Source organism: Centroberyx gerrardi, chromosome 1 (genome assembly GCF_048128805.1).
Source record: "Centroberyx gerrardi isolate f3 chromosome 1, fCenGer3.hap1.cur.20231027, whole genome shotgun sequence".
NCBI lineage: Eukaryota > Metazoa > Chordata > Actinopteri > Beryciformes > Berycidae > Centroberyx > Centroberyx gerrardi.
Window position 1 is genome coordinate 31195675 of NC_135997.1, and position 18630 is coordinate 31214304.

The 18630-nt window shown below is 42.7% G+C and overlaps 3 protein-coding genes across 3 annotated transcripts in view; 2 read left to right on the plus strand and 1 right to left on the minus strand.

Annotated features, from left to right (window-relative positions):
• cemip (cell migration inducing hyaluronidase 1) overlaps positions 1–2774 on the plus strand; it is a 128780-nt gene extending 126006 nt beyond the window's left edge. The window contains exon 29 of the mRNA XM_071920845.2: positions 687–2774. Within this exon, the coding sequence (XP_071776946.2) occupies positions 687–814 (128 nt within the window). The 3' untranslated portion in view covers positions 815–2774. The remainder of the gene's footprint in view (positions 1–686) is intronic.
• A 2523-nt stretch (positions 2775–5297) lies between these two features.
• On the minus strand, positions 5298–7941 carry mesd (mesoderm development LRP chaperone). The gene is made up of 3 exons (XM_071920852.2): positions 7786–7941; positions 6821–7053; positions 5298–6260 (listed from the first exon to the last, which is right to left on the minus strand). Exons 1-3 carry the CDS (start codon positions 7939–7941, stop codon positions 5990–5992), a joined length of 660 nt encoding a protein of 219 aa, XP_071776953.2. The 3' UTR covers positions 5298–5989.
• Positions 7942–12224: 4283 nt separating this feature from the next.
• tlnrd1 (talin rod domain containing 1) lies at positions 12225–15690 on the plus strand. The gene has a single exon (XM_071920846.2). The coding sequence runs from the start codon at positions 13997–13999 to the stop codon at positions 15059–15061; it is 1065 nt and encodes a 354-aa protein (XP_071776947.1). The 5' UTR covers positions 12225–13996; the 3' UTR covers positions 15062–15690.
• The last annotated feature ends 2940 nt before the right edge of the window (positions 15691–18630 follow it).

The window sequence follows — 18630 nt, forward strand, 5'->3', positions numbered from 1 at the left end:
TATGGTATTCACTTCCCTGGTAGGAGGAGGATTGGTGGACAGCTCTGCATTTCCAGCGTTGATTTCTGCAACTATCTATCTACTTTCATTCTGTTGCGAATGGGTTTAGAGAAGCAGGCTTGTGATCAGACGGTTGCCAGTTTGAATCCCAGGCCACAAATCTTTCTCGTAATGGCATTGGCTTGCAAAAATGTAAACATCAATTAAAAAATGTCATCACAAAGTTACATTGCAAATAATATAATTTGGATGGAGAGCTTGTGAAATTGTGATGGGCAAGCTAGTGTGGCTAATATTGCGATTCATTTTTCTGCCCCACGATACGTATTGTCACATTTTTGTGACAATATTTTTGCAATATATTGAATTTCGAAATATTGTCCCATCCCTATCAAGCAACTTATTACATTAACAGCTTTTATTACATTTTTGAGCCATTTAGAAGGACGTTTTAGGCCATGCCGTGCCTAAAAAGCGATCAATAAAACAACATAAAATTTTGATGTTATTACATGATAAGTTGTTACAGACTGTGGTTGTACTGGGCAGCTCCCAGTGTGAATGTGTGGAACTGACTGAATGTAAAGCAGGGTGGTGTTGAAAAATAGCATGCTGCTAAAATATCTGTTTACGACTCTTCATCTTGTGAATCAGGATCACTGAGTCCATGTCTCCCCTCCCTGCAGATAAGCTGGTGTTCGTGGGCTTCAAGGGCTCCTTCCATCCCGACTGGGTTCGCCTGGAGGTGGACGAGGACCGAGCCAAGATCCACCAGGTGCTGCCCATACCTGTGGTGCACAAGATGAAGCTATGAGGGCCAGGCAGAGTGGGGAGGACAGCCGAGAGACTATATAGCCCCCATATACTGACACACATACCCCCCCCCCCACGAAAACACACACATACACACACACGCACACGTACACACACACACTGCCAGCACTGCAGAGTCAGTTGCTCCAAGCCATCGGTCCAGGATCAAGTGGGGTTTTTTTTAGGATTGGCGGTGAGAAAGAATGATGTGATCCGGTGTGTGGGTGAGGGGAAGACCTCCACCCAGAGCCAGCACTGCCCAACTTGAACTGTGTCTGTGTGAGGCCCCCCACCCATCAATGGAAAGCTTTCAGGTGACATTATGCACCCTCTGGCGGCCATATTGGAGGTCCTCAGCTCTTGGGCAACAGTGGCTGAGAACAGCTGGTTGCGTTTCTTAATGTACAACTTGGCCGTCTCAACAGAATTCAATAGACATGGTTAATATCTGTGCTGTTTTTGACTGGGAACTGATCATCACTGATACTTGATTTTGTGTTTACATAATGTCATCTTGTTAGCTAGCTAACCTAGTATCTGGTCAGCTAACCGTCACTGTCTTGATGTAAACACATCTTATTTGTGCACAAGCTAACATATCTAGCAGAAGCTAGCAGTGGCTAGTAGTTGCACATTAACATTAACATCAGTCACTTGATAAATTAGCTTCCTGGCTAGTTAGCTAGCTAATAAAGCCAAAACCCAAGTTCATTTTGGTTCTCAAGCTACAACTTGTAGTGTTTTGGAGTGGAGACTAGAAATAAAGACAAGACAGTTTACTGTTTCATAGTAGCCTATAACCTAATTTGGAACCAAATCTACTTTATCAGACTATTTACTCACTTACTTTTAACATTACTGAATTGATCTACAGCCACACCAGGACAATGTTTTTTCAGGTATCTCTTTTTTTAAAGCCTGGTTGTATTATTTTTAGACATTATTAACTAACAGCTAATTTTCCAGTGGACCTCCATGATGGCGCCAGCCGCGGTTGATAGCAGATTTGTGACACAACTGCAAAGCCTCTACAGTAAAAGAGGGAGGAAAGACTAGGAGAGTGTGGGCCAGCTAATCAAACGCATGCATATCTGCACCACCAAGCACCCTTCCCATGCAGGTCTCTGTGTTCTGTGACAACGTGGACGTTGAGTGGTTCGACCGTACTGCTTTGTTTGACTAAAGTCGCCGTTTAAAGAGAGAAAAGAGAAGAAGAAAAAATTAAAAGAAACATTCCTTGTTTTTTGCATCCTGCCCAGTGGTTGTTGACCTTGCTCTGTTTCATTCCCGTGGAGCTCTTGAGCACTAGCTCACTTGATATTGTGATGTTTTTCCTCTCATATTTGTTTCATATCAATGTTTGTGGTTCCATCTGTCTGTGTTTTTTGGAGTGTACCAGCGAGAAGCCCATAACGAAATCAAAAGATAACTGGCAAATGATTAAATTATCCAACTGAATGTAAAATCAGGGAATTTTTAAATGTGCAATTTACCCCCCCGTTTCAAAATTAAGGAGAAATATTTGTTCCCATCTGGCAAGAAAAAGGATGATTCCCCTTTGCCGAAATAGCTGGTCTTTTTTCGGAGGTCGTAGCAGTTTAGTGTTTTGTATGTTTAATGTGTTTTTAAGAATCCACAGATTGATAACAGAGATATATTTTATACTTATTTATTGTACAGACACAATTGATCAAAATCTAGAAGGGATATCTTTTGAGTTGTAAATGTATTACTGTCCTATACTGTACGTAAGAAACCATATAGCTTCATTTCAAAAAGACTTATGCCGGGCACTCACTGCATACAAGCATATGACTCTTGGTATAGTTGATGAGTTGTTTTAACCGTACACCAAATGGATGTGTTGTATATGTGGCTTGGGCTTGTAAAGTGATGAAACCCCATGAACCCTTTGAATCTCTTTGAAGACTTTTTGTACAGAAATAAATGATGAATGAATAAATGAACGGTTCTCCTGACTGTCATTATGATAGCACTTGCATATGACTTTTTTTCTTTCTTTCACAGCTCTTACCCTCGACACACCCGCAGGCCTTGTCACCAGCGTTTTTTCCCCATGCAATTTTACTGCTTTATGCAATCATTGTTTGAACATGAAAACAAATGACATCCAGATTTTACTTTGACCAACTAGCATGGCTGCATTTTTTTTTCGAACAGACACTTTGATTTCTTGGAAAATAACTGCCATTTTTATTGGCAATGTTAATGGCTTCTATAGGTTTAAAATACCATGAGGAGGGGCTCCGTCTGGTGCTGGGCCATTGGTGTGTGTGTGTGTGTGTGTGTGTGTGTGTGTGTGTGTGTGTGTGTACAGAGTAAAGGGTGTGGCTCCCTAGCCCATTATAAATCATTGTGGAATGCCGAGTTCTGCTCACATGCTGAGGAAGTGAAGGGAAAAAAGACGACTTGTAAAAAAATAAGCCATTAGCTGAGGCCTCCTAACCAGCAGTGTGTTCCTGCTGGTCTCTGAGCCTGTGCACGGTTTCCATAATTGCCTCTGAAAACCAACAACACATTTTTTATTGTTTGCTCAGGCACACTGCAAAAATGTTCGCCTTAACAAGTGATACATCATATTCAGTGCTAAGGCTCATTTTTCTTAAAACAAGTGAGAAATTCTGCCAATAGGGGTGAGATAATTTCACTTGTGTCCAATGCGGTTTCACTCGTTTCAGGAATTTTACTAGAAACAAGTGTCAGTGTCTTAAAGAAAGCAGATCACTCCACTAGTATCAAGACACTTGATTAAAGAAAAAAACCTGAAATGAGTTTGCATTGGAAACAAGTGAGATTTGTTTGATGTTTTAAGAAAAAAAATTAGATTTTAAGACTCTTTTTACTAAATTAAAAGCCTTGTTAAGATGGATAGATTTTTTACACTTAGTTGGTCACACATCTAGTGAGGCAGGAATAATAAAATGCTGATGGTAATATATTTATTTTCATAAAATTAATGTTTGGAAAATGCAGAAAGTTATACTAACTCCATACTGAAAGAAGTTATTCACTAGTTTTTCTACCCTCACAATCAATTGGTCAAACAAACTTCTTTGCATAAAGTCTGGAAATGTCAATAGGAAAAGTGGGAAACGTGGATTTTTATTTTTTTTCCAAATATATAGTTTTAAGTAGTAAACAAGTTTAACTGCACGATTTAATGTAAGAATGTCAATGTAATTGAAACCACCGAACATTTGCTTCATGTGGCTGAAATAGTTCAGCAACATGTACTTGAACACAAAATACATTAGTGTTCAAATTTGATAATTCAGTCCCATTGTGTGCTGCGGTCCTGAATACTGGATTTAGCTGGAGCTTGATCAGTCATGTGGTGGGAAAGAAAAAGGAGGGTGAACTACATGACCTCCAGTCATAAAGCAATAACAACCACAGATATAGAATATATGCTTTCAGAAAACCATGAATTTATGCATGTTTTGCCTCAAAGGCCCAATCTTCATCACTTTGTAATGATGATACTATGAATTTCCATAATCAAGATTCATGTCATCCTAAAAGAGTGGGTGAACTGGGTTTTGGTGGCTTGAGTTTTGCATTGTGAAGTTCCCAGTGAGTCTGAAGACTGGATTCTGTGTGAATGACGTCTTCAGTGTTAATAACCAGAGTGTGTTTACACTCAGAGAGCTATGCAAGTTTCATTTCAGTAGTTGATGTGGAAACGGGAGAAATGCCGCCAATCACGGCATCTTGTCCCACCCATCATCATCATCATCACTATCATCATCACCAACATCTCCACACATATTGTATTAATTCTAGTCATTCTTTCCAATTGCCTCATCGATCAAATCTTTCTCCACATACACGAGGCCTTTGAAGTTGTGCGCAATATTAAAAACGTACAGTGCTGATTTTCCTCGACCAACCAGACTATGTAAGTGCAACATGATGAGATGATAAAAACTACATATCAAATTTAAGTGTTCAGCGTCTTCTGCCCGATGATGTCGTCTTTGCCAGTCTCCCAGCAGCAGCATCGCGTCTGACTGATGTGTGTTGAGTGTTATTTCCCACGCAACCTCCCAGATGAGGAGATCCACTGACAGATGTTTGGCTGTTAATCTCAGCCAGACCCACATCATATGAAGACGCTGGCATTGTATTGTATGTCAAAACAGCGTCGCCCCCTATGCTCCGTTCACATTCAGCTAAAATGCTGCTTTGTGAAACATGAATTCTCTTAAACCACAGCAAGAGGGACGTGTCAGGAACAGACACGTTTCATATCTGGGTGAAATTAAAGAGTGACTAAACCCTAAACCCCAATCTTCTATAGAGAACAACAGGTGGTGACGTCACCTGGCACCATGGATCAGCCAATAACAGATGGCCAGTTCACCCCTATTGGCAAAATGACGTCCTCACACCAAAGTTGTAGAAGAAAAGTGATTCTGAGAGGGCCTGACACACACCACACCAATGGAAGATTTCTCACACAGTCATATAAAAATGTTTATTTTCTCATTCAGTGAAAAATCATACAGAAAACGTGAATGCTGTGTGTGTGGTAAATCTTTTAGTGTCGCTGGACGTGGTGTGAAGGAACGACTCTACCATATCTGTACCATTACTCAAGCATCGATACCCAGAAAATCATTTCCAATGCCTAACATGGCTTTTGGCACAGAATAAAAGATTATAACAAGAAAAAAAAATGCTTATGTTGCCTTGAATATCTTTCTAATAAACTCGCATTAGGTGATAATGTGATGACAAAAAAATTAAAAGAAACTTAACAGTACCGATTTCATGGCTGATTATAAAGAACATTTTACCGCCCTGTGACAAAGCCTAGATGATTTAGAGAGAAGTCGGCAATGTGCTTTACACTGCGACATGTTGACCATCAAATATCAGCGAGGAAGAGTGTGTGTAAAAGATGCTGTAAACCGCTGAGTGATAGCGCCTGCTCACCAGTCAAGTTAATGAGCCTGGCTTCCACAGGATTTATGTAGTTCGTTCACAACACCGACTTATGACCGATCGATGAACTGCTGCCTCCTCATGTGGTCCTGTAGCCGCCGAGGAGTTTAATGTTCACACACCTGGAAGACTCAGACAAAGCCGAGCCAGATCAGATCTGCAAACCGACAGGGGCCCGTGATCCTCTTCTCCCTCCCGCGTTATTCCGTCACAGCTCCTGTTTGAGCTGGCCGGCCCTGTTCCCCTCCAAGTCCGGGTTCTTGCCCTCCGTCTTCTTCTTCTTGCCCTTCTTCTTGGCGTTGACTTCGTTCTGCTGCTTGTGTTTGCCGTCGTCCTTCTTGGCGGCGTTGCCGGGGAACACCTGTCCCTCCACGGTGACTTCCGCGCAGCGCTCCTGGGACACCAGGAAGTCTTTGACCTCCCAGGCAAAGCTGCCGTCCCGCAGCATGAAGATCACCCTGTTGGAGCCCACCACAAACCTGGGGGGAGAGGAGGAGGAGGAGGGGAAGGTGGATTACATAAGGGATTATCCACTACTGGACTATTAACAACAGCTAAGGGGCCTTGTTAGACACAACACAGGTTGTTCTTAAATCACAGCTGAGTGGCTTATTGTTCTTATTAAACAGGGGTAACACACCAATGTAATAAAATAATTTCAATGCATCTTTTATTTTTAATTGTTAATGATTAAATAAGAATAGTGAAATATTATTCTTCCCCCAAGTAATATAGTACTTAAACAGGACTACATTACAGTGGTAAACAGTGGTAGCAGTAACAGAAGTAGAAGTAGTAGTAGTGGTAGTAGCAGTAGTAGTAGTAGTAGTAGTAGTAGTAGTAGTAACAGAAGTAGTAGCAGTAACAAATGTAGTAGTAGTAGCAGTAATACTTATAGTATGAATAGTAGTACTATTACTGTAACAATGCCTACATTATGAGTCACTTCATATCAGAATATATTTTGAATGTAATACAAATGTCAGATGTACCAGACCATAGAAGGCTCAGTCCTATACTACGGTGAGTGAGTTAATACCTTTGCACATCAAAGTTGGCGTTGAAGAGGCTGCCCTGCCACAGGCCTGTTATCTCCTCCGTCTCCTTCTCGGTGGGATCTCCTGACACCGTAGTGAAAACCATCAGAGTCTTCCCCTTTTTGGACATCTTCAGCAACTCCTCGGGCTTGGAGGCGTCCACCTTAGAGAAATCGATGGCAGGCGGAGCCCTCCTGTGCTCTGGGAGGTCACCCTCCTCAATGTCATCATCCTTCTGTAGAGCAAAGAGGAGAAATAATCTAGTGTGAGTGATGAGAGTTTTAGAAAGCAAGGAAGTGACCCAGGAAGTAGTTAACTGGATTATAATTGGCTGGATGGTTTTCCCTCACTGTATATTTCTGAGGCAAACAACCTAATAAAATATCACTTAAGAGATTTCCTAAAATATTAGTAGCCACTTCGGCATACATATAACCAGCAATTATTTCAATAAGATTTCAACTTTTAGAATCGGTTTGACTGTCCCACAAAGTTCTCCCACCAAAAATAAACCGTGGTGGGCAGTGGTGAGTCGTGTGAGGTTTTTTTTATTGAACTAAGTGCTGCTTGGTGGACTATATGCATGCCGAATTGAAGAGTGGGTTCTACTGATTCAGAAAACGTCTTGAGTTATATTTTATGACGCATGTACTTTTGCAGATAGTGAATGCAGCATTAAATTGACAGATTTTCGAATGGAGTAACGTTCTCTCAAGAATGGCACGTCAGGCTATCAAACATGTAGCAGCAGTAGATACTATACTGTTATACTAACGCAGCCATTTCATGATTTGTTCCTACTTGGTTAGCAAATTGTACACAAATAAGGTCGAATTTAAATGAAGTGGTTAATGTTAGAGTAGATATTAAGGGATTTGTGATGATGCAACGTTAGTTAGCGAACAGCTAAGCTAGCACTGTCTGGAGGCTGACTGAATGAAAACCAAGATATTAACGCTAACATTACCTCCCATTCTTCCAGAAGCCGCGCCATATCTGCATCATTGTAATCCCGGATATCTTTCTTTTTCTTCGGCTTATTTTTACTGTCAGCAGCTATGATACATAACAGATATGTGCAGAGCAAGAGCACCACACATTTCCACCTGAAGTCAGACGCCATGTTTACAGATGGTGCGTTCTGATTGGCTCAGAAGTTTACCGGTCACAAGACGCGAGGGGGCGTGTCTAAAGGAAGGCGATAGGAAAAGGAAACAAGGGGAAGACAGACAACCTCCTTGTAGACAGCATGTAAGGGAACTCCAAATGAAAGCTAATGTTAAAATTCACCTTCACCTTCTTTTTCTTTTTGCTGAAGCTGTCATAACTTTTCCTGTATTCCCACAATAGATACAACATCTTTGTCTTTTTCTCATGTATTTTGTTATTTTTGAGAAACAACATTACCATTCAAATCCACCTGTCTTAAACCACAAAAATGATGTCACATATTGAACATCAAAGCACTATTTGTAATATTTATAACTGTTTAGCGTTTTCAAAACTGGACTCAGAATGTTACTACGTGCTGACATTAGCTTGTTAGCTATCATTTTGTCTTTTCAGGTCACAACTGTGAAGCATAATTCCTGGGCCGTTAGCACTTTGTGACTCTGACTCAGGTCACTTTCATGGTCCTTCAATTGTCACACAATAGAAACACAAAGCTCACTTAAAATAAGTGATGACAGACTGAGGTGAGGTGATGGAAAGTGGGTTTCTTGACATTACTGGCAGTGATGAGACGCCCTTCCCTTTCCTTCAATTCACTTCTGGGTTGGAACTCCATTCAGTTTCTATCTTCAGTCTGTTGCAAGCTCCCTGCTTTCTATCCACTTCTGTATTGTGTCCCCAAGAGCGGCAGGGGGATACAAGGTAGCTTCAAGTCTACACAGATTACTCCTTCCCCCCAATCTCCTCCCCACCTTAGATTAACCTAATTATTACAACTCACTTAAGCAACTGGATTCACTACTACTATATTTTGTTACTGACCTCAAACTCATACGATGTGTTGAACTGGTTTATCTAAGTCTTCACATTTCTAACACCGTTCTTATTAGGATATCCCCAACCAACTGTATTCACTTTATTTCAGTTCAATTCAAATCACTTCAATAATAATCTCAGATTGGTTTAAGCATGCATGAATTACATTCAAACAGAATACAGCATTTGTGGCTAGGGTTTGGCCATTACAGGCTATGGGTTTTTAAATATGGATTGAAGCTGCCAGCTGTAGCCAATATTTTGCAGATATTCAATATCATTAAATTTGAACATTTTCATGCCAAAAAAATAAATAAAAAAATGACAAGTGTTCAGTGTTTCCCTCAGAGTTTTATTCTTCTCAGGGTGGAAAAGCCTCTGAAACAGCATTTAGACCATCATGGGACACTAAAACTCTCATACATGAAATTCTTTTAGGTGGGTTAGCTCCTTAAGGCAGGGTGAGGCCGGTTTCATGTCAATTTCTGATTTCTGTGGTCAGACATCTGATATAAAAACAATAATAATGAAAACATATTCACTAATGGTGCTCAGGGAGGAACCTCCATCATGCTGGAAGTGGACAACACTGACTAGCCAATACCTAATTTCAAATAAAAGACCAATATCAGCTCAGTATATTTGTCTAACTCTAGCAGCTACAGCCATAGACATGATGGCAACAAACCATGATAGCCCAGTGAACATGCTGCTGAGTTGTTCAGACGTTGTTAGCAGGCAGTGTGTGTGTCGGCGTGTGTGTCGGTGGGGTCAGTGGAGCGGTGGAGATCAGCCCCGATGACAGAAACTGTAGAGCTGTTTCCTCTCTGGACGACTCCACCCAATGGCACCGTGCCCTGTGCAGCTGTGAGTCCCACTGACAATACACAAGTTCTCTCTCACACACACACGCACACACACATGTAATACACACACACACACACACACACACACACACACATCACAGCCTCCTACCAATAATAAAAAAGGACTTTGTTTCCCAAATGCTATGTATCCATTCTGGGAAAAATACCTTGAGTTCATCATTCAGTATCTCTAAAATACAGAGGATCCAGTCTGTAACAGTGTCACGAATTTGACAACAAAAAAAGCTTAAGTTACCTACTATCTTTAAAAAAAACAAACAGAAATTATTAAAATTTTGTGCTATCAATCATTTTGTAAGAGTAGGATATCTCATTTTGGAGCAGAATTCCTTAAATATTTTCTGAATCTATATCCATGAACGCTACACAAGACAAGATGTTCAGTAAATTAAAAGTCAAAAGTGTTCATCTCACACACACACACACACACACACACACACACACACACACACACTCTTCTACTCATCTTCAGTGTATTAACAAGGCAAATAGACTATTGCTGTGGTTTTCAACCGTGTCATCGTGACCCAAGAGTCTGCAGGTTTTCATTCCAACCAAACACCACAGCAGCTCATTTCAGTGATATGTAACACAACTTCAGCCAGAGAGGAGGAGCTAATCGGTGAAATCAGCTGCTGTGTTTGGTTGGAACGAAAACCAGCAGACTCAGAAGTTGTAATCACTGAACTGTGCTTGAACTAGGAAAATATATTCAAGAAAAAACATAAACATGAGCACGTCATATTACGAGACACTATTGCATTTATTCAAATATTGGCTTGAACATTTGCAAATCTTTTGTGAATTCAAATTTAGAACATCATGTGTGTCTGTGTGTGAATATTGAATATTCTTGCACATGACCTGTACATATCTCTGCGTATACCTCTGTATTTAAGCCGATACATATTTCTGTGTATATGCTACATTTGTAGATGTCATCTGATAATGTGAATCACTTACAATGCACATTTGTGTACATGTTCTTCCATCTGTAAATCTGACCATGTGAACAGCTAGCGATGCACTTTCACATCCGCTTCTAATGTGTAAATCTGCTAACGAAGATGCTTTATCTTTATTTATTTGTCTGTTGTATGTTGTAGTATTATCAGTTCTCTTGTTGTGATTGCTTGTTGTATTACCTTCAATTCCCACAGGAATCATTAAAGTGTCATATAAGTTGATCTGCTCTATATGTAAAGTATGAAAATCTCTAAAATACATAATTGGAAAAAAACATAATCCTAATAATTTCTGTTACTTTCTATGTGGAGCCGATTGCTCCCCAACCTGCCTAAACTTCCAGTGGCAGCACTGGTGTTCACACGTTATCATTCAACCTTCACATTAAGTAAAGTCCCTCCCACACTACAATTGGATTGGCTCCCTCCCATTGTTGACTCGTCCCATCTGCCTTCTGTGATTGGGCAATGTTCACATCTGCCGTTTGTGATTGGACGACGACCGGGACGTCGTCGTTCTCAACAGTTACAGGAGTCAGATTTCACCGCCCATAGAAAAGTGTTTGGTTCTGGGACAATGTGGGAGGAAATTGTACGTGGTGGTAGGGCAGGGTTTCCTTTTCATACAGGGTCCCTGTGTTATCTTTCACTTAGGCTACAACTGTATGTGATTGACTGGTCCTCCTGTTATTCCTGCCATCTAGCGAGCAGTAATAGCTAACAGAGCAATAAAGTAATAGAGCAAAGCAGTAATAAGATAACTTTATTGAAATAAATGCTGCCTGCTGGATCACATGTATGCGGATTACGATTAAGAAAAGTCATGTTCTGACTGTGACTTAGCCTACACGTTAGCCCATCGGCAAGGCAACATTTAACTGCCAGAAATAGAGTTGACATGACCTTCTGTGTGGAAGGATGTGACACCGACCACAGAGAGACAGTTTAGTTTTGTTTTATCAACCCATTCCTTCCAGTCGCTTCCCCCAGTACCAACCACCCCTGCCTTGTACCGAGGGGTGACGTGAAACAAAGAATTATTATGGCTGTAGGCGCCGCTTATGTATTGTATGATCCAACAGCGGAAAGTGCTTTTCATCTAACTTTGACTTTTTCGAAATGCGGAGCAGGTGTATCAGTTTGTATATTTACCCCAAGCTGTCATTTGGAGGCGGAAACACTGAGAGTCAATAGGGAAAACTGCATGTAGGTCAATTTTGGGAAGCTACGTTTTTGGGTGTAACTTTGCCCTTAGCTACACCGGTAGTTGAAATGCACCCAGGACGTCGGGGCCAGGATGTCAAGCTATCCAGTGTAAACAGTACAACGTCCGGTCTGAACTCAAAATAAAACCCTCACTGACAAACATGTGAACATAAGGAAATACCATACACCATATCATAACGACTTCTTTTCAACGTTCATTTTAAAGCAAAGCAATGACGCCACCTAAGTCTTTGGTACAATTAGTGTTGTTCGCTACAACCCAATATCTAATTATTCCTCTTTTTTCATAAGTCAAATATGTTAAGCTTTTATTTTGAAGACAAACCCACTTAGCTTCCGGTCGTACTCTGGTTTCCTAAGTGGTTGGCTTGACGCAGATGTCTCATCATGGCAGAGGATCAGTCAGCCCTGAAACTATGGGCTAAAGCTCACAAAATCAGTCCTAAAACTCCTTGGGGCGGTTTAGCGACCGAATAACCGGAATATTTCCTAGCGACATCGATAATGTGAGACTACAACCTGTTGACAGACACCGTAGAAACTTAAATTAAACGAAAGGCTTCCCTTGTGTTGGTCCGTTGCTACAACTTCGCTACAGTCAAGCCGTTCAGCCGCGACCACACCCTCCCCGCTTCCTCATACTGTAGCGGGAGCGCGCAGCACGACTTTCAACCTTTGGGAATAACGGCCACTTCTTCAAGCTAAGTTTGGGGTTTTGTGGCCGTAAGAAGCGCTTAAATAAGCGAGTTGTGAGTTCGGGGACCTCCAACCGGTATGGATATCAAAACCGAGTCCCCACTGAGGATATGCGGGGCTACACACACTCAGGTCCCGAGTTAAGCCGCGGAGGAGGAGGTGGAGGACGGACTGACGGACGATGCATATGGAGTCGAAGCGACCCGACCAACTACTAGCTTCTAACACGGGACTGCGCTTGAAAAAGAAGAGGTTGAAAGTGGATGGAGGGTTAGTGTTGTTGGACAGTCGCCCTTTCGATGGATTTTACTTGGGAGGACTCATGAAATGATGGTGCTGGAGAGAAACACAACTCCTCCAGTGGTCCAGAAGAGCTGCCCGGGTGGTGCCCCGTTTGTAACCAGCATGAGTCCGTCTCTCAGTGCAGTCAGGCCGGTCAAACTCAGTGGGAACAACTCGGACAAGTCCTCGGTGATGTTACAGCCTACTTGCCCCCATGCAAGTAGACACAAAACGATATCCTCTTGATTATAGTTAAAAAGACCCTAAGAAGGCATCTACTAAATGTTGAGGTGATATATTCTTGATTATAGTCAAAAAGACCCTCAAAAAGGCATCTACTAAAATAATATTGAGGCAGTTCAGCTATTGTAAGGTGATTCCAATTGGGAATGTGTTCTTATTTCAAAAGATAAGGAGCTTTTGATAATTTTTTTGTTTGTTTTTGTTTTCATTTTCAGTCTGCACTTTGCCTTTTAGAAGGCACCTTGTTGGCACTGCAGTTTGTGTGTGATTTTATGTGATCAATAATTCAACAACCTGTGAATTGTTCTGTTTCACAAACACCTGGGACTACAGTAGATAGAGTTTCGGATGATGTTTTTCAGGGCATTTAAATTAATCTGTAAACATAAAGCAAATAGCTTATTACACTGATTACTTAGAAATTGAAGGGATTTTAATTGATTGTGTTTTCATTGTAAAAATTACTAGTAACTAAAGAGCAAATAACTTTGGGAATATGCCAGATCATAGTGTAGGTCATTCATCATGTCTTTAAACAACCAAGTTTCAGAATTCAGCAATGCATCAATTAGCAATGGGGATATTTCTCAGACACAATTTAATGCAGTAATTTGGTTTCGCTCTTACTAGATGTTTACATTGAGAATACATGTCCTGTGTGTCAACTTATAATGTAGAGTGGATTACCTATACTCTGAAGGAATTCAAGGAAGACTGTTTGGCCAGTTGATATTTAAAAGATTTTGTTAAAAAAAAAAAAAAAAGGTGCGGTGTTGTATTAGCATATTTTAGAAAATGTCTTAAACAGTACAATGCAGTGTGCAGCAGCAGAAAACTAGATATAATCGGACCCCTCCAGAAGAGCAGTTTGACCCTCCCCCCCCTTATTATGGCTAGTGGTGGCTCTGGCAAGTCAGCTAGCGAGGGATCAACCAGCACACCAAGTGGCAGCTTGCAGCAGAGGAAGAGGCTCTCCTCAGTCTGTGACACATGTAAGGGCAAGATGCAGCTGGTGGCCGACCTCCTCCTGTTGTCCAGCGAGACTAGGCCGGTCATGACCGCTGAAGGGGTGGCGGTGGCCGACACCTTCGATCAGTGTCGCGACACGGTCATCGCCAGGACTAAAGAGCTCTCCATCCTCACACACGACATCCAGAGCCAGCTCAACATGGGCCGCTTCACAGAGGTGGGCGACCGGCTGCTGGAGATGGGGGACCTGGTGGTGTCCTTGACCGAGTGTTCGGCCCACGCCGCCTACCTGGCGGCCGTAGAGACCCCCGGTGCTCAGCCCTGCCTGCCGGGGCTGGTGGACCGCTACAAGGTGACCCGCTGCCGGCACGAGGTGGAGCAGAGCTGCGGCGTCCTCCGAGTCACGGCCCTGCCGGACCTCACCCCCCAGCTCCTCCTAGAGCTCTCCCAGAACATCTCCACCAACCTCAAGACTCTTACGGACGCCTCGTCGCTGGCCAGCGAGAGGTCCAGGGACCGCTTCGCTAAAGAGCAGTTCAAACTGAGCGTCAAGAGCATGAGCACGAGCGGCACCGCGTTCCTGGCCTGCGTCAAAGAGGTGAAGACCCAGCCCAGCGAGCTGACCAGGAACCGCTGCGTCCTGTTCAGCGCCGCTCTGGTCCAGGCCGTCAACGCCCTGGTAGGGTTCGCCACGGAGCCTCAGTTCCTGGGCAGAGCCGCGAGTATCTCCGCTGAGGGGAAGGGGGTACAGACTGCAGTTTTAGGGGGGGCCATGAGCGTGGTTTCGGCTTGTGTGCTCCTCACTCAGGGCCTCAGGGACGTTGCCCAGCATCCCGAGAGCAGCTCCAAGATGGCGGACTACCGGGAGCGTCTACGTAACTCGGCTTGTGCTGTATCGGACGGCTGCACTCTGCTCACTCAGGCGCTCAGAGAACGGTCCTCTCCAAGGACTCTGCCGCCAGTCAACTCCCATTCTGTGAATTAGTTTAGGAAGAGGTTATGTCAGCCCATTTGACGTGAATGATCAACAGTCCCCTCTCTCCTTATTTTGGCATACCAAAGAGACTCACTTGGGTTAGCCCTGTTCGTCAGGTTTAGAGAAAACAGAGTAACATCAAAAAGAAGGCTGTCTATAGGTCTGTTCATATGGATGAAGTGTCTTGAAGTGTTGAGGAGCACAACAACAACCGCTACAGGGTTTTGTGTCGCGCTGGATGTGACGAAAACCTTCCTAGAAACTGACCACTTCACCTCGGCAGCCCGATCCACGCTCAACTGACAGCCCTTTCTTTGCCAATAGACAGCAGTCTTCAAACCTGAAAAGTTTACCTCAGTTTTCAGCTACGGTGAAAACAACAGCCTTGATGATGGATGTAGCCTCGCTGTGTGAACCTATGGCTGGGTGACCTGTTCAAGTACATGTGCTTTGTGAGATTGGGAAGAGTGTCTCAATGCTTGTTTTTCAACATGTGTGAATTCTTAATGGGTAAAAGCTGCTGTGAGTGTGTGCCATAGGTTTTACACTATTTACCAGACTTACCATAGTATTTTAATGTGTTTTGATCATGCATGTAACGGAGTATTTATTTCAACTATTAAAAATGTTCTTTCTGATATGCCGCTGTTGGGCTAATGTCTTGTGTTACACAAAGCCAGATTGATTGGTGTTTGATACAAGACTGAAAGCTCTGTTTCGCTCTCCTGCCAAATCCCTCTTAATTTATTAAATTAGTGTATGGATGTGATGACTGAATGTGGGTAGGCCTAGATAAGAACATGCTAGATTCGGGTTGATAACAAGTATATTTCTAATCTAGTTGTTTTGTTAATTTATTAATACAAGTATTAATAGTCACTCCTCTTTCGCACATCAAAATGATGAATGAGATGCTTTGGTGACAGTGGAGAAACAAAAACATCCATGAAATAATCTAAATGACAAGATTGCATCATTATTGTAAAGTGTCAACATATTTACATGTCATAGGTGCTTTTGGTTTGTGGCAGCATGATGTAGATGCCTGCAGGCTCACAACTGATGACAAGAAACATTAGCCTATGTCTTGGAAGTGACTATGTTTACATGGTGGACAGCAATAATCCGACTATTGGCCTTATTCTAAATAAGACAATATACCGATGAAGTTGTTTCCATGGGTTGCTTATAGAACTAATCCATTCATATTCCTGTTTACATGCTACAGAGCAAAGTCTGATTAATAGGACAAAGGAGAACACAGAACACGGACAGTTTAAGCCTTTATTGAAGGTGCAAATAGACAAACGTCTAAACGTAGACAATTCCTACAGCATGGTGACGGTTTCAGCCTCACCCCAGAAATGCTGGGACTTCTTTTTTCTGATATTAGTCAACTTTTTCTTCTGTAAAGTTTGCAATTAGGCTTACTCTGACTATGACCTTATTCGGGTGAAGGTAATCAGAAAATGCTGTTTACATGGCAATTTCTTATTCAGACTGTTGTCTTAATCGGGTTAATATCGAATCATTGCTGTCCATTTCAACGTAGTCAATATGTGGTTCACTGTCACTGGTTAATGTGTGTCGGCCACTGCTTGGGTCAGGCCTCTTCACTCTCCTATAGCCAGTTAAATTATATAAGTTGGCCATTACTTCTACTGTGTAATTATGAGAGACAGCCCTTCAACCAGATGACCTGGGTTCAGGCCCCTGTGGTGGCAAACATCCCTGCTTAAGTGTCCTTGAGCAAGACACTGAATCCCTACCAGCTCCAGACCCTGACCTTTGACCTCTCTGTGAAAGGGGAGTAAGAGAAAAGAGGATTTCTCTGCAGGGATCAGTGAAGTATCACATGAGCCTCAGGTCATTTCCAACGATGCTACAGCAGTCAGTGCAGGGAGGTTTATGAGTCATTATATACTGCATTGTGCTGGTTTCTCAGCCATTTGTTCCAGGTAGTTTTCATCTGCAGTTCATGCACTGACAAGACCCCAATCAGCCTGGACATTAATGGTGGAAATACTGACTGCAGGCAGTCCTCAGGTCATCATCACCAGGTTGTGTCATCGTCCATGTTACTGGGTCAACTCTCTTTGAAGATGTCGATCTAAAGTTGAAGCAGGCTAGACCTTGCTTCACATGTTCCACTTGTTATCACAGTGCTGTGATAAACTCTTGGCCAGTCCTTGGGTGTGACTGACATTGCAGAGCTCTATCTTGCCCTCACATCCCACCACATGCAACAGCAGCCCTTCCCCCTTTCCCAGTGCATCCCAGTCCACACTCCCGCCTCTGGAGCAAAGCCACCGTAAGCCTCGGGTCTTGACAATCTCACAGCGCTGAAATCCTCCTTTAATGAAATGTATTATATAGGGATGTCCTGCATGCTGCATTTGAAGTTTGAATCCCTGTCTAACACAGTGCAGGTAGCCCTGTTATGACGGTAAAGTGTTTGCCAAGTTTGGCATCCTGGGTGTGTTGAGGAGATGAGAGAAAGCTATTTTGCAGGCTGATAAACTAGCTAAACAAACGCCACGACTTTCAGTTTGTCAGTTCAAACATTAAATGGCTGTTTAATCAAACAGCAATTTACCTATACTTTAGTGTTAAACAGTCAGTTAAAACTGGAATATTCAGTGTTTTATCCCTGCTGGCCACATGATACCGAGCTGTAAGCCTCTACTGCTTGTTAGAGCAGCGTTCCTTGACCCAGCATTCTTCAGCCTTCCTGCCAGTGCTCGGTGAAGCCAAAACTGTTGGCCCACAACAGGAAACCTATAGCCTCCGCTATCAGGAGTGGCTTCCTTCTCCAGTACAAAATGCCGGAGTCATAATTTCGAGCAAGGTTTCGCCCATTTCCTGCTGCAGGAGGGAAACATTTGCCTATCCCGGTCCCCAGGAGAGCTCCCATCCCTGCGGTGGTGACGGCACAGCTCTCTGAGGAGAAGAAGCCTTCCATTGGCTGAGAGGAGGCAGGGCCCTTTATCCTGATTCACACACACACACACACACACACACACACTCCTATACCTCAGTTTCTGAGCAGCACCAGCTTTTTAAAGCAAAAATCCGCCCTCAGATCCTCCTACACTGTTAGATATGGATCTGTGATAGTCAATGCATTCCAGGAGTTATTTTGTGATGAAGTGATGTAATTCACTTTTTTGTTGTATCCACTTTCCCTCAACCTGTCTCATCTACTTCTACTTCACTTAGTGATTTCCTCCCAGAATGCCTTGCAACAGCCCCCAGAGAAGAGGCGTGAACTTGTTGCGTTCAATCAAAGGTGGCTTCAGAGTGTGAGTTTGTGAAGGAGACACTCTATGTGTAGTTACACAAATATAATATCACCATGCTGTCTGCCAGGCCAACTAGCTCAACAGGTGTGTTGTAGGAACCAGAGGAGAGCTAACTGATGCCATATGCATTATTGATAGATTTGGCTGATCAAATGACAGTATTGCTATGGCCCTGACACAGATAACATTACCAAAACTACCGAGGTAACGGAGAATGAGCAGATCAGCTTCCATGTATCATCACTATCACCGCATCATATTCAAAAATTTGGAGAT

Excerpts from the sequence above, each read along its gene's own strand:
- tlnrd1 (XM_071920846.2), top strand. The coding sequence starts at position 13,997 with ATGGCTAGTGGTGGCTCTGGCAAGTCAGCTAGCGAGGGATCAACCAGC.
- mesd (XM_071920852.2), bottom strand. The coding sequence starts at position 7,941 with ATGGCGTCTGACTTCAGGTGGAAATGTGTGGTGCTCTTGCTCTGCACA. Across the intron at positions 7,054-7,785 it reads GGCTTCTGGAAGAATGGGAG|AAGGATGATGACATTGAGGA; the intron begins GTAATGTTAGCG and ends TTTGCTCTACAG. Across the intron at positions 6,261-6,820 it reads GCCAACTTTGATGTGCAAAG|GTTTGTGGTGGGCTCCAACA; the intron begins GTATTAACTCAC and ends CTCTCCCCCCAG.